The sequence below is a fragment of the Sinocyclocheilus grahami genome, unplaced genomic scaffold (genome assembly GCF_001515645.1).
Source record: "Sinocyclocheilus grahami isolate Dianchi unplaced genomic scaffold, SAMN03320097.WGS_v1.1 scaffold269.1, whole genome shotgun sequence".
NCBI classification, from domain to species: Eukaryota; Metazoa; Chordata; class Actinopteri; order Cypriniformes; family Cyprinidae; genus Sinocyclocheilus; species Sinocyclocheilus grahami.
This window is the reverse complement of record NW_015505448.1, coordinates 375,646-392,255: the sequence shown is the minus strand read 5'-3', so window position 1 is coordinate 392,255 and position 16,610 is coordinate 375,646. Positions and strand designations below refer to the sequence as shown.

Sequence of the window (16,610 nt, the reverse complement as noted above, 5' to 3'; positions counted from 1 at the left end):
TATATATATATATATATATATATATATATATATATAAATTAATATATATGTTGCAATAGAAAACATTTTAAATTGTAGAAATATTTCACAATATTACTGTATTTTTGATCAAATAAATGCAGCCTTAGTGAGCAGAAGAGACGTTTCAAAACCAAAAAAATCCACCCGAAAAAGCTGACTACTGCTTTAAAGGAGACATATTATGCACCTTTTTACAATATGTAATATAAGTCTCTGGTGTCCCCAGAATATGTCTGTGAAATTCCAGCTCAAAATACCCCACAGATCATTTATTATATAATTTTAAAAATTGTTATTTTGAGTGGAAGCAGAAACACGCTGTTTTTGGGCCTGTGTCTTTAAATGCAAATGAGCTGCTGCTCCCCGCCCCCTTTTCTAGAATAGAGCTGCGCCATTAAGGCTGATTTATACTTCTGCGTCGGACCTACGCCGTAGCTTACGCATAGACGCACACCCATACGCCATAGCCTGATGTGCACCTCTCCAAAAATCGAACAGCGCGTCAATTCTATGCAGACCGCAAGCGCTGTGATTGGTCTGCAAGAACCCCTCCCTCCATATGTACTTGAGTTTTGTGTGTGTTTATGTGCACTTATAATTAATATATTTAATATATTTTAATGTTACACCTTATATAAAATAAAACAAAGAACAAGTGTCTTATCATTTATTATACTACATAGCATTATACATCAGTAGTTGTCAGCAACAAACAATGTTGATCTGCCGTGGTACAAGTCCTTGTGCAGATTGAACGAATGCCATCATCTCCTGTTCTGTTGTTGTCTCCTTTTCGTAGTTTTAAATAATGATTTAATGATTTGATATTTATTTGCCGCCGTCACGGCTATAATGCTTCTCCGACGAGCCGCTTCTTCTTCGGCTTTTGCCGTGGTACTGCGGGTTACACCAGCAACATGCCCGTGGACACTGCAGACTAGCGGTTTGCATGTGTACTGCACGTTGACGCGGACAACGACGCAGAAGTATAAATGAAAACTGACGCATAGCCTACGGCGTAGGTCCGACGCAGAAGTATAAATCAGCCTTTACAGCTGGTACCTGCTAAAAAACATCTGTTTTGGTTCTGATTATCATGTTTATCGTGCTGAAATCATGCGTTTTAAACCATATTAGTTTAAACTTCTGAAATACGGTTTTCTGAAAGAACACATCCGAAGCACACGCACAGAAAGTGGCTGTCACAGCATGTGAGTACTAAACTAAGTTTTCATTCACACACAAGTTTACGTTAAAAACACACACGAGTTACAAAACAGTCGGTTATGTCTATGAAGGTAAACAGCTGGGAAATAAATCGCATGTTTATTTTAGATCTGTGTGGCAGCAGCAAATATAAATAAATCAATAAATAATTCCACTGCTCTCTTGTCTCCTCTGAGGCTGGGACTCTAAACAGTGATCTGTGCTCGTCTGTGCAGACAAATACAGAACAGTTAGCATGTTTTGCTCAAACTTTCGCCATGGCGTTAGATCGGGTACACCTGTGTCGCTTGTGAAATCAAAATGATGGCGCCGTGGGTGGAAACTTACAGATTAAGGGGTGGTAATATTATAATGAGATCCCTTTGCCACGTCACCAAGTGAGCGAAATCTGACGCGCTCGTTTTCTCAGACGCTTGCAGAAAAAGGCTTACCAAAGCAAAGTTACTGGGTTAATCTTTTTCACGTTTCCTTGATTGGTAGATGCACCAGGGACCTGATTATTGCACTTAACACCTGGAAAAGTCCGATTTTAATGATATGTCACCTTTAAATGATTGAATGAAAACTATTCTTGCTCTCTTATATCAGCTTCAGCGCAGAACTCCAGTCAGCCAGCAGAAGGCAGCAATGGAGAGTGTTCAGCTGTTCCCACTCACCTCCACATCCATGTGTGGAGTGGCATCATGGGAAGTGTGCAGGGTGTGCCTCAGATCCAGGCAGTGGAGATTAGGTACAGGACCGCTTCATTCAGCATTGTATTGTTCTTAGCGTATCACTTTCCTGATAGCAAACATGATAGCTTTTCATTAATGTCTGAGCTTGATATGTCTAGATGCATATACAGTTTTGATACTTTGAGGACATTTTCCAATTTTCAATTTCATAGAAATAACATGGAGGATAGAGTGTGGTATGGGCAGGGTGAACCCATGTTTAAACTCAGAGCTAATGCAAAATTTCCCTGTGAGCTCATCTGTGACCTTTACTGACAATCCTCTTATATACACATCCCCCTAGATCCAGGTGGGTCCTAAGCACACACATATAATTGAGATTACTGTATAGATGCTGTTGCATTTAAGTTCGAAATGTATTTATTTTTACAGCTGAATGTTTTTTTCCCTGATAAAAATACAATAAAAATATATTTATTTTAAAAATATTATATATTGCAAATATTTTCAATATTGTCATACACATTTCTGAAATGGTTATTTCTATTGGTTTCAATCTGTGGCTTGCAAATACGGCATTATTTCACAAATCCACGTAAGTCATGAAGTCTCATGAACTCTGAAGGTTAATTCAAGGATCTTCTCTGCTGCAGGCTCAGTATTAACTTCCCCGAGTTCGACTTTGACAGGAACGATGTGTGCTGGCCCGAGCCGGCCTTCCCTCTCACAAGATACTATACTGGTGAGGGCTTGGGTTTCTTATGCTTACTAATAGAACTCTGTTCAGTTGAAAGAGTCAGAAACACTTAATGTGCTTTTCATTTTCATTTTTGTATTTTCCGATGTGTTGGAAACTATGTTGAAGTTGTAGCATATGTTCTTAAATTAGTTTATCGCTCATGTTTTGGTATTTTTGGATGGTTGTTTTGAAACATGAAGCACCAACAGCAGTCTCCTGCAGTGTGACATGCTAGACCTCATCTACAACTATTTTAAACAACATTTTTGTAATTCTTGTGCATGCAATTGTTATGACTTCATATTTGGTGACAACATATGACAACAAATGTAATTATTCACACTGCAGAACTCTTTAGGTGAGCTGCAGGTAGGTGGTTTTAAAAATGGGGAATGTCACAGCACCTAAACATATAGTTTCCCTTTTACAAAAATGTATACGTTAACCTAACACATTGATTCAATCTTAAAGTATTAATTATGCTTTCATATTTTTTAACTTTACACTTTTTTTTTGTATTCCCAGGCTCTGGCTAAAGGTCTCATTCTAGTGTTCTTCTTCATCGTTGCGTCTGTTTTAGGAACACCATGGAGACAAATCAGACAGGCATGGTGTAGTGCTTCATTTTGAAAGAAAGCAAGAGATAGAAAAAGAAAATGATCTATCAAATAGAATTTGATATTCAAGTGTAAATAGATGTAAAGATATGATTTATTTTCCTTTTATGGTTTGTAAATTTTTTTTTATGAATTATGATGTTTTGAGAACGTTTGTAGGTCACATTTATTATGTACAAAGAACTTTTGTACTTTTTTTTATTAAATATTGAATACAAAATAAAAATGCATATATTTCATATGTAATTTTTTTTGTTTCTTATACTCCTATACAGTATATGTAACAAACTATCACATATAATAATAATAATAATAATAATAGTAACTGATGATAATAATAATAATAATAGCAATAACACCAATATTATTATTATTTATAATAATATTGTTTTTTAAGCAAAAAACAATATTTAGTTTCATACACTACGATATATGTAACAAACTATCACTATATAGTAACTAGTAATAATTACTATAATTGTTATATTATTAGTAATAATAATAGCAACGCTAATAATATTATTATTGTTATTGTTTTATGCATGTAAAATGTTTTGTTTCTTCTGTTACTATATATGTAACAAACTATCACTATCAATATATAGTAACTAATAATAATAATAATAATAACAATAGCAACAATAATAATTATTATTCATATTAATATTGTTATTATTTTATATGTAAAAGCATTGTCTTGTTTCTTCCACTTAAATATTTGTAACAAACTATCAATAATAATCACATCATTAACATACTTTAACATACTACTACTACTAGTAATAATAATAATAACATTTTAATGATGTGATGTACAGTATTATGTGGTTATGATTTGAATGATTGGTCCCGCAGCGCCCCCTGCGGCAGAGACGCAGCGCAACTGGTGGGCGGGGCGTGAAACATCACTGAGCGCTCGCAGTCTCTCTCAGTCTCTGACTCCAGCTGATTTTCAGACCGCTAGTTCTGGTGTACTGTACTCGTGGCGACATGAGCGGAAGAGTCGGAGATCTGAGCGTGAAACAAGCCGAAGCTTTGGCCCAGGTGAATTCTTTTCCTTTTATTATTCTCAAGAGTATGTGATGGATTTAATTGCTCCGGGATTTTGGAATGTAATATTCTCCCGATCAGAGAGGCCACACACACACACACACACACACACACACCGCAGATGAAAACAGCCGAATCACGGTCGTTTAGAATGCAGAATCGATAGACTTTTATAAGAGTACAGAAGTATTAGTTAATCGCTCTTTTGCTGAGTTGTGTAAATTACGTAAGTACTCAAGTTTGCAGTGTTGCACGTGAATAGATGTTGCTAACGGATAGTTTGCACCAATGTGCATGTATGTATGTGCAACTCCTTACTGTGTCATCATTGCATAATTATTCATCTGTTTTCTTAAGTTTCGAGAAAATGTTAAGGATATTCTACCCCAGTGTCCATCCCAGAGTGACCACTTTCTGCTCCGATGGCTGAGAGGTGAGCTACTTCACTCACATTCATGATGCACAATGGACAATTAGAAGGTTAAATATTAATTTCCTGCTTGTTGCGTGTAATAGAGAGAGAGAGAGAGAGAGAGAGAGAGAGAGAGAGAGAGAGAGAGAGAGATAAGTTCCCTCTGTCCAGGACTAATATAGACATCAATTAATTTCCCTTACTTTGAGAACAGTTTAAGTCCGTTTCATATAAATCAATTATAACAGACATAATAAGCTTAATTAATGTAAAAGAATGTGCATGCCCTATAGAATATAATCTTGTAGAATGAAACTATTAAATAACATTTTCTAAACTGATACCACCTAAAGAATAGTATTGCATAGAATGATAAAATGTTATAGAATGATCGTACATATAGAATAGAAACACAAAATACTATTTGTTAAATAGTATGACCATATTTTAATAAAGCGTAATCTTATAGCCTATAAAATAGAACCTTATAGAATGAAATCATCTATAGAGTCAAATCTTACGGAACGATTCGGCGTATATAACATTTGATCTCATAGAATAGAATCTTTTGCAATGATACAGTCTGCAGAATAGAATCCTAGGGTTTCTAACACAATTCACACTGAGATTCTAGAGAGAGACGACATGTCCTGTACAGACTCGTGTTCAGACAGTATGAATCAGTGTAATCGGATCAATGCAGCGTGTGTGTCTGCAGTCAGGAACGGGGAGGACGGGCTCAGAAAGTCCTGGACCTCACACAATATATGATAGATTAGGGCCTTCACGCATTGTTCTGGTTAGAAATGGTCTAAATTTGTTTGTTCGTTCACTTATTTGAAATCTTTATGGCTATTTTATTTATGAATAGAAAGCAGACACTGAAAAAGAAAAGGTTAGGGGTCTAGATTTAACTGGAGCATTTAGTATTTAAAGTTTTTAAGTTCCTCTAAGCTTATCTTCTGTTGTAAGCCGTTTCAGATAAAGCGTCTGCTAAATGCATAAGTGTAAATGTTCTCTAAACTTTTAGCTGACCCTTCAGAGTGGCGTTTGGACGCCTCGCTGGCAGCCTTACAGAGGCTGTTCTTGGGTTTTGACAAAGGCCATTTTGTGTTTCTGAACGGGGCTGAATGCAGCCAGTCTTCTGCAGGGACATGGCACCAGACAGATAGCAGCACAGATTTTATGCAGGATTACTGATGTATTTGATTAATTAATATATTCAAATAAACAGTGACACCATCTAGCATGCCTGATGGAAACTCCTGAATGTGATGAATCATGACTGTGCATGTTTTTCCTCTAAGTCATCTGGGTTATTCATATATTTACTTCTGCATATCTGTATCATAATCTTTTGTGCTGCGTTAGAGACCGTTGTCACGGCATATTTCGTTAATAAAGGCTGTAGCATCTTGCAAGTGTTGATAAGATAAACGCTCAGTTGTGAAACCCGTCATTGAGGTCTTCAGTGATGTGATATGAGTTCACTGCAGTATAACTTTGAGTGCACAGGTACTGTAGTTCATGCCTTTACAGAAATGCATACACTACTGTTCAAAAGTTTAGGATCAGTAAGATTGTTTTGTAAGAAATTAAAGGGGTCATATGATGCTTTTTTAAAGATCATTATTTTGTGTATTTGGTGTAACAGAATATGTTGACATGCTTTAATGTTCAAAAAACACATTATTTTTCAAATACTGTACATTATTGTAGGTCCTCTATGCCCCGCCTCTCTCAAATGCTTTGTTTTCTACAAAGTCCCTCCTTCCGACAAGCGCAGTCTGCTCTGATTGGCCAGCTGACCCAGTGCATTGAGATTGGCAAAACACCGCAAGCACTCATCGGAAATGTAACGCCCCTTACCATAATCACAAGCTTCAGCTTTCAAAATAAATGTAAAGACAGACCCCTAAAGGGGAACAGTCGCGTGACAGACACAGTGATGAAGCTGGTCTCTCTAGCTCTCTCTCTCACACACACACGCACGCACGCACACACACACAATGCGCAAAACTCCGCATTTGAACAGTCAATAGCAAATACTTAAACTAATAACAAAACAGTAGCTGATTCAGAAGCGCCAGATTGTCATAGCAAAGTCAGAATTACCTCCTCTCCTAGATTCACGAAACGGTCATCCATAAAATGCATTGCTGTTCTGTTGTAAGTAATCTTAAAGATTCCTAAATGCGTCTACTTTCGGAAGGCCAAATAAAGTGCTTTTTCTTTCGCACTGAAACAACTCAACGCAAACTCAACTCAAACTTTATTTATAAAGCACTTTCAACACCACGACTGGAACCAAAGTGCTGTACAGAGAAAGATAAGGGGGGGAAAAAAATAAGAATGATAAGAATAATATAAAAACAAATGAAAAATAATAATAGTAAAAAAAAATAAACAATAATAAATAAAAAAATAAAAAAATAAATAATAATAATAATAGTGACAACAAATATCATACACAGCTAAAAAACATTGTCAAAAGCTAGGCCTTCTTTCTTTGCGTGAACATTTGGGCGGCATTATGCAAATATTTCCACATAGTGAGGTAGATATGTGGGGGCGTGTTAGAACGAGCCGTTTTAGGGGGGCGTGGCAGAGTCTTAACTTTGATAAAGAATATCTCTTTGGTTTTGAGACTTTAGTCTTTGCAACTTCAGGGATCTTATCTATGCACAATCAGCTTGTAACACTCCAAAGAGAAAGGAAAACTTGAAATCCCATCATATGACCCGTTAAGTAAATACTGTTCTTTTAAACCTTCTATTCATCAAAGAGTGCTGAAAAAAGAAATGTATCACAGTTTCCATAAAAATATTAAGACTGGAGTAATGGCTGCTGAAAATTCAGCTTTGCATCATAGGAATAAACTACATTTTAAAATGTATTCCAATAGAAAACAGATATTTTAAATTATAATAATAACTCAATATTCCTGTTTTTACTGTTTTTACTGTTTAAGTTGACTACTGCTTTAAATGAATGAATTAACTTGCTTTTGAATGGCAGTGTATGTAACTTTGTAACGGCTGTAGAGGTTTAATTAATGCTAAATAAGTCAAATATCACTTCTATTTTTGCTTAGACTAATAGGAATTTGTACAAAGCCTTAACCTCAAGATGCACAGCTCATCCTGCACTATTTGTGTAACAAACATGAGCAATATCTGTTACTTTTTCCAAGCGATTAGACTTATTGCTTTAATTGTGGACAATAAAATGGGTGAAAAAAATCTCACTGAGTAACAAACACCTTGCAACCATCCAGAACACCTTGGAAACCACATTAGCAACCTTCAAAAAAAACAACTCCATCACGCCCTGGCAACCACCCAAATCATTGTAACATAGAGGCGGTGATTTCTCCACAGAGAAATTGACCTTTTTTTGCCAGATAAATTATAATATACACATACTATAAATAAAAAAAAATACTTTTTTTATATACTTCTATAACTGCTATATTTTTACATTTACATTTGTGTTAAGAATTATTTTGTTAAATGATTATATATTGCATATATGAATACATTGTGTTATATTTTATATTAATAATTATAATTATACAAAGATTTTTTTGATATTATATAAATATTGTTATATATTAATAATTGTTTATTGAGTTGTATTGTTATTATGATTATTATAATTTCTACTACTGAGTTTGTCTTTGCTGCTGCTGATAAATAACTAACTAAATTACTAACTAACTAAATAAATCTAGTTAGTTTGATTAATGTTGTATTTAAGAAGAGAAGGCACATTATCCACCTATTGACATATCCGTTCCACAAAACACTGAGCGCTTTTGTCAGTTGTGTCATAATCTTCTTTGTGTGTATTAAATACTTATGTATGACTCCATGTCTGACTAATTCTGGGTCAGTCGTGTCTCTAGGCCAGTCAGGTACAAACAAGTGTGACTAGATGACAATAAAACTAATCCACTCAATTTACAGGACTGTGGAAATTAAATTGGGTTGGGTTGAATTTGCAATTCATATATTTTGTGGTAATACCTGTTTGAGGATAGGCTTTTCCCTCCAAAGTAAGTCTGTCTACATGGGAATATGTTGAAGGTTAGCACACTGCGGCCTACCCAGTCTGCTCATGGGCCTGCATGTCTGCAAACTTTCCTTCTTGTCAACTGAACGGTTAATCTGTTACCAAATCTGTTATGTGCAGGTTATCTTGACCGAGTTAAGACACGTAAAAGTTTGTCTTGTGGAGTAAGGATATTGAGTAAAGTCATGTGGGCCAGTTTATTAATGGATTTTGTTTGTGTGCAGGATTTGTGGTTAAAGATTAGGGCTGGAAACTGAAGGCAACACACTTAAGCTTCCTGTAATAAATTAGTTATAATGGATGAAAAACAGTTACACTTAGTTATTGTTTTCTCTCCATTTTTATACTAATCTTTATTGCAACTTGTTTTTCTTGTTTTACAGCTAGAAATTTCAATCTACAGAAAGCCGAGGCCATGATGCGCAAGGTATCACACAAACATACTATTTCATTGAGTTTTTTAGTATTTACACTACTGTTCAAAGTTTGGGATCAGTAAGATTAAAGAAGGAAAGAAGGTTATGTTCACCAAAAAATGGTGATGTATAAAATAATAATAATAATATATATATATATATATATATATATATATATATATATACACAGTATATAAACAATTTTTATATTTTTTTTCTGTGATGCAAAGCTGAATTTTCAGCGGACTTTTTTTTTATTATTAGTTCAATATAATTGTGCTGCTAAATGAAGTGTGAAAGTGATTTTTTTTCAGGATTTTTTGATGAATCAAAAGTCCAAAAGAATAGCATTTGTTTGAAATAGAAAACTTTTGTGACATTATAAATGTCCTTACTGTCACTTCTGATCAATTTAATGCGTCCTTGCTGAATAAATATATTTTAAAACTATATACATTTATTTAATAAAGTCTTGCTGACCCCAAACTTTTGAACGGTAATATATATCATCATATTTAACATTGCTGTTAATTCAGTGTATAAACAAACTCTTGGTATCACTAGTTCTGTAATTTAAACCTCACATTTACTCAATTCTGAATAATCCTGTTTACACAATAATGAATAATGTGTAATTCTTTAACCTTTGGGCACAGACTGTGTCAAACTGCACTGAAAGAAGAACATTTCTGTAAATCTCTGGATTCATACAGTGTGATGAGTTTGGGTGTGATTGACCTTCACGATACCAGGCTTTATGGCAGCGTTTGGTGTACACTACCCAAAGGCTTCAAACAACATGTTGAATAACACTATGTAATATGATCTCACTAATATTAGACCCTGTTGAATTTCAAAGGGAGAATCGCTGATTTAGTTCATCACTCACAGCGTCACTCACAGTATTTGATCATAAATACAGTAAAAACAGCAGTATTGTGAAATAGTATTACAGTTTAAAATAATTGTTTTAAAATTTAATTTATTCCTCTGGTGGGAAAGCTGAATTTTCAGCATCATTACTCCAGTCTTCAGTGTCACATGATCCTTCAGAAATCATACTAATATGCTGATTTGCGGCAGAAACATTATATAATAATAATAAATATATTCATTATGTTTAGCAAGGACACATTATTACATTAACCAAAAGTAATGACTGTAAAAAATGTTACAAAAATTTATATTTCAAATAAATGCTGTTATTTAAAATGTTGTATTCATGAAACTGTCCTGGAAAAACATGTATAATGGTTTCCACAAAAATCTGTTTTAATTTTTTTCTTGAGCAGCAAATCATCATATTAGAATGATTTCTGAAGGATCATGTGACACTGAAGACTGGAGTAATGATGCTGAAAGTAAAATGGGAAACACTGTTTTTACTATATTTTAAGTCAAATAAATGCAGCCTTGGTGTGCATAAGAGACTTAATTCTTTTTAGCTTTGTTCAAAAAAATTAATTATTGCAAACTTGACTGGCAATATGTTTTTTTCTGGGCTTACAATTATATTATTAATCCGTAATAATAACAAAAGTGAACAGATCTTTGAACAGATTGTGGTGCAGATAGCAGTTCTGCTGTGAAGTGTGCTGTTCAGGAGCCAATGAGTCACGTTAGTGCCTAATCACAGCTCATGGGCGATTACACCATGATCATTCTGTGCTATTGGGTGTTCAAAGTGCTGTTTGCTTTCCCATTGTGTGAGTGATGCTTGTGTAGTTTATGGGTTTTTTATTACAGACATTTTCTCGCCATCTTGTATCTCTGAACTCTGTTACCAGTATCCATTGAACCTCAGGTCAAAGCACAGCAGTATCTAATACACAGAGCAAATTATGTTCAGGCAGAACTGATAACGCTGTCAAACTTTGCTGTGGTGAAGGTTTAAATCTTGATCATGTTAACAGTTTTAGAGCAAAAACACAGGCATGTTTTTAATCATGTGTTGTTTTTCATGCACAGCACATGGAATTTCGGAAACACTTGAAAGTTGACACCATCACCACAGAGTGGCAGGTGCCAGAGGTATGACACACTCGTTTAATGATTAAAGAATATACATATTTCATATCTAACATATCTATACTTTTTAATATTTACATTACTGTTCAAAGCAGTTACACTACTCTTCAAAGTAGTTTGAATCAGTAAAATTAGTAAAAAGATTTTTATGTTCACCAGTCAAAAACAGTAATAGTGTGAAATAGTATTACACTTTAAAATATTTATGTATTATTATATATGAATTATTTAAGATTTTCTGTTTAGTATAGTTTACATTTACATTTTATTTCTGTAATTGCAAAGCTGAATTTCATCAGCGATTACTCTAGTCTTCTGTGTCTAGAAATGAACAGGTGTTTTTTGCCGCTGTCCCTTTAAGACTTCTGTGCATATGACCTCTATTATGATTGGCTGACCTACTCAAGCTCGTTATAAACACTGCCATTTCTTAAAGGGGTCATCGGATGCCAATTTTCCACAAGTTGATATGATTCTTTAGGGTCTTAATGAAAAGTCTGTAACATAGTTTGGTAAAAATTTCTCAATGGTAGTGTAAAACAACACTGTTTTTAGCCCGTCAAAAACAGCTCTTTTCAGAGCAAGCTTTTTTCTTGCATGCCGCTTTAAATGCAAATGAGCTCTGTTCGCCCCGCCCCTCTCTTCCGAGCCGCTCTCAGAGACGTAAACTTTAGCAGCATTCATCGTGAAACTCGCTAACTAGCACGTTATTAGCAAAGGCGATTTTGCAAAGATTCATTAAAAAAACCTTACACACTTCTTCTAGAGGTGAAGCTGGATCACGAATGATTCGTGCGAAGGTAGACGCATTTAGGTAGATCGGGGGGCGCATTCCCTTCAGAAACAAATGCAATCCACTGTGTCTTCAGCAGCTCACATGTCGGAAGTGCATGTCGATGACCCCTTTAATGAAACTTTTTTTTGTTAGTTTCAGTAAATATTTTGCATAAAGTGGGAAAGGTTTTTTGCAATGCTGATGTTGAGTGTATATACAGTACATCAAGCTCTCCTGTTTTCCCTGATGTGTCCCAGTTTAATTTTATGATTTACACTTGTATTGATTTTTGTGCTCACTGCTCAGGTAATAGACAAGTATCTGTCTGGTGGCATGTGTGGCCATGACCGTGAAGGGAGCCCCGTCTGGTATGATGTCATCGGACCTTTGGACCCTAAGGGTCTGATGCATTCGGCGTCCAAGCAGGACTTAATCAAGTCTAAAGTCAGAGACTGTGAGATTCTGCAGAAAGAGTGTGACTTACAGAGCGAACGGGTATGTGTGCGGCTGTGAAAAGTGCTGAGGAATAGTGAGGAGGTTATGATGAATCATATCATGGCTTTATGTGTGTATTTAATAGTTTATGTCAGTCTGCTTTCTCTTTCTTCCCTCCCAGTTGGGTAGGAACATTGAGGCAATTACTATGGTCTATGACTGTGAAGGTCTGGGAATGAAGCACTTATATAAGCCTGCTATAGAGACTTATGGAGAGGTGTGTTTTTTATTTTTTATATATTGTGTGGTTCTTTCAGTTGCATTAGACTCATTTATGTCTTTAATGTTCTTTCACAGGTTCTCACTATGTTTGAAGATAACTATCCAGAGGGACTCAAGAGGTTATTTGTCATTAAAGGTCAGTAGTATCTTCCCAACTTTGTCAGTTATTAATATGGTATATTTGCACACTTAGGAGTTATTTAGTAAGCAATGCATATTGTGCATGTCACTATGATATACCGCTTGTGAAATCAGAATCTCTTTCTGTTGCAGCACCCAAACTGTTTCCTGTGGCTTACAATCTGGTGAAACATTTTTTGAGTGAGGACACTCGCCGTAAGGTCATCGTACTGGGATGTAAGTGAACACACATATCTTAACGCACTAATGTCTTTTCAGGGTTCCTACGCAGTATGGAATTTGATTTGAGTAATATACAGGTCTGGATAAGTATGGAAACATTTTCATTTGTCTAACCAGTCTCTTTTAAACTTCACTAAATGAATGTGTGTGTATGCATTCTGCCACCTCTGTCTCAATATACTGTACAACTCGACATATGTGACAAATCATATGTGACAAATCATATGTGACCCTGGACCACAAAACCAGTCTTAAGTCGCTGGGGTATATTTTTAGCAATAGCCAAAAAAACATTGTATTGTATTGAGTCAAAATGATCGATTTTTCTTTTATGCCAAAAATCATTAGGATATTAAGTAAAGATCATGTTCCATGTAGGGTTGGGCTGATAGACAATGCCATCGTCCATCGCCGATGGCTGACAGACATCATGATGTTAAGCTGACATCGTGATTCCTCCACCCGCCCCCCACCACCACCCCCTCTCCCGCAACCTGCCGCATCCCAGTTCCGTGTTCGGAAAGGAAATTAAGTGTACTACGGAAACCCTAAAGGGAATAAATAGCCTACAAGATGGGAGGATACAATTTCAATACTTTTTCTTGCAATTATATCGTTGGGTAGGTATAGGCGACTGTATATAAATTGCGGGCATCGGGGAGCCGCTATTGAAACCGTTTCGATTGTGCGCTCTCATTTTACTTTCACTTTCACTTTTGAGATTCGCGATCACAAGGACTCTATACTATGGAGAGGCAGTACCTACTACATATTTGACAAGATTAGATGTTTGTCATTGGTGGTCAGGATCTGCAAATCATTCACCATCATCCTATCAGACATTTCTCCTTACTCTGTGTATGTGGTAAGTGAACTTTCATGTACTGTAATACAACAGGCTACCGCTAGCAAGTGGCTAACCTTTTAGTGGCTCCATATAATGCGTTATTTGTTTCACGCTTCGGACACACCCCTAACCCCACCCCGCCCCCCGATGTCATCGTCCATCACGATGTTTCAATGTTGACATCATCCGATGCCAATTTGGTAGACATCGCCCAACCCTAGTTCCATGAAGATATTTTGTAAATATCCTACCGTAAATATATCAAAACTTAATTTTTGATTAGTAATATTCATTGCTTAGAACTTAATTTGGACAACTTTAAAGGCGATTTTCTCAATATTTAGATTTTTTTTGCACCCTCAGATTCCAGATATTCAAATAGTTGTATCTCGGCCAAATATTGCCCTATCCCAACAAACCTACATACATCAATGGAACGCTTATTTATTCAGCTTTCAGGTGATGTATAAATCTCAATTTCAAAAAATTTACCCTTATGACTTTGGTTTTGTGGTCCAGGGTCACATATGTTAACTCAGCGGTAGGACACTGCACTTATTCACAATCACAAAAGTACATAAAAGTACATTATTTGCATGTGCGCACACTAAAAAGCCTGTCAAACAGTGCCTGATTACTGGACTAAGTTATCTTTCACGTCTGATTGTGCTAATACTGTCAAAACACACAAGGTTTACATATAAACACAGTTGGTTATGTGAGAGTAAGTGAGAGTTAACAGTTGAGAGAAAAACGGATGCGTGCCTGTATATTAGATGCGTGTCTTAAAGCGACAACAGACTAATTGTGCTGCTGCTTGTCATTAAAGGGATAGTTCACTCATTATTTACTCACTCTCATGTTGTCCCAAACCTGTATTAATTTCCTTTTTGTGCTGAACACAAAAGAAGATATTTTGAAGAATGTGGGTAACCAAACCGTTGCTGGTCCCCACTGACTTTGCTAGTAGGGAAAAAAATACTATGGAAGTCACTGGGGACTAGCAACTTTTTGGTTACCCACATTCTTCAAAATATCTTCTTTTGTGTTCAACAGAAGAAAGAAACTAAGTCAGGTTTAAAACAACTTTAGAGTGAGTAAATGATGACAGAATTTTCATTTTTGGCTGAACTATCCCTTTAATGTTAATAAAACATCAAAACACAAAGAATAAAGTTGCTTTAATTAGAATCGATGTATAATTTATACAGTACAGAGTATTTTTTAATAACAAAGATAAAATGACAAAGATTTGTATCCCCGCCCACTTTGGCCTAAATATCTACCATTCTTTTTTTATTTTATTTTATTACCCTGTAAGGCTTTGTTTTTAAAATAGGGAAAGTACAGTAGTTTGGCTGTACTCCTCAGACAACTTGCAAAATAGTAAAAACAACAAGACAAAGAGTCATGATAAAATCATAAATTGTGATTTTCCTGAAAAAAATCGTGATATGATATTTTTGCCATATCACCCACCCCTAATGCATATAACATTACAGCAATTATTTGGCAACATAATAGCATACATAGTCAGAATATAACATTCATGAGAACAGTTTACTTTTAATACCATTTATGAAATCTTGTCTGCAAAATCTACAGACAAGTCTGGAAGAGTATGGAATTTTAAAATGGAAAATGTGTAACGTGCAGTTGTATTCATAAAACTTTTTAAGACAAATTCCTGTACTGACCTGCAGTTTTCAGATCATTCAGCTAAATCTTAATGCATTTCAGTGGAAAATTTTGCAAATATCTTTAGCTGACAGAGTAGCTGGGGTGTTTCCTAAAGCAATATTCTGTGTTTTTAATCTTGATTGTCTGCGTACTGTATGTTTGACATCCTGTCAGTTACCATAGACTATCATTTCAACTCATCCTTTGGTGTGTATAAACAAAAAACACGTGTTTACAGTAAATTACTAGCTACAGCTACTCCTGTTAAAAAATTAACTTGCTAATTTTCCATTTCAATTATTTGCTGTAAGTGTGTTTCCCGTTTTTGTGTTTAAACGTTGAGAGTCGAAATGCTCAACAGAAGTGCATAGACATTAAGTTGAAAAATAAACCCAGAATATTAGTACCCACAGCTGCCATCCAGATGTTTGACATAAGTCATGTTTTCACACAAATGCATTTTATCATTAAGCTTCTGTGTCTGTCTCCTCAGCAAGCTGGCTGGAGGTTTTACAGAAATACATCGACCCTGAAGAGCTCCCAGCGTACTATGGAGGCAAACTGACTGACCCTGATGGTGACCCCAGATGTAGAACCAGGGTGAGAAAGAAACAAAGAGCACGTATCATGCTAATGTTGGCTAAGTGACGTTGACTTGTTAACGAGGTAATGTTTAGCTGTAACTAAACCTAGATTTCTTCTTTCAGTTTAAATGGAATGACGCTGAAGATATTAAGGAAGTTGCGAAAACCACATGAGAATTAGTCAGCAGTTTCCGTTTCATGAATCTTGAGGTCTAACCCATGTGCAAAACCAACTTTCTTTATTGACATAGAGCGTCCATCTCATACTTTAATCAGCGGTGAAGTAATGTAGGATTCTTGATTTTAGAAATGTCAAGAATTTCTTAGTTTGTTGATTGAACTGTCCTTACATCTGTGCTGGCTGTATTTAATATATATATATATAT

At 35.5% G+C, this 16,610-nt stretch overlaps 1 protein-coding gene and 1 pseudogene across 1 annotated transcript in view; both read left to right on the top strand.

The window, feature by feature from the left end:
- Positions 1–3,291, top strand: part of LOC107599629 (tectonic-2-like) — a 14,412-nt pseudogene extending 11,121 nt beyond the window's left edge.
- A 907-nt stretch (positions 3,292–4,198) lies between these two features.
- sec14l8 (SEC14-like lipid binding 8) overlaps positions 4,199–16,610 on the top strand; it is an 18,403-nt gene continuing 5,991 nt past the window's right edge. The window contains exons 1-9 of the mRNA XM_016291253.1: positions 4,199–4,322; positions 4,686–4,761; positions 9,198–9,241; positions 11,199–11,261; positions 12,340–12,528; positions 12,650–12,745; positions 12,826–12,886; positions 13,024–13,107; positions 16,134–16,240. Of these exons, the coding sequence (XP_016146739.1) occupies positions 4,269–4,322; positions 4,686–4,761; positions 9,198–9,241; positions 11,199–11,261; positions 12,340–12,528; positions 12,650–12,745; positions 12,826–12,886; positions 13,024–13,107; positions 16,134–16,240 (774 nt within the window). The 5' untranslated portion in view covers positions 4,199–4,268. The remainder of the gene's footprint in view (positions 4,323–4,685; positions 4,762–9,197; positions 9,242–11,198; positions 11,262–12,339; positions 12,529–12,649; positions 12,746–12,825; positions 12,887–13,023; positions 13,108–16,133; positions 16,241–16,610) is intronic.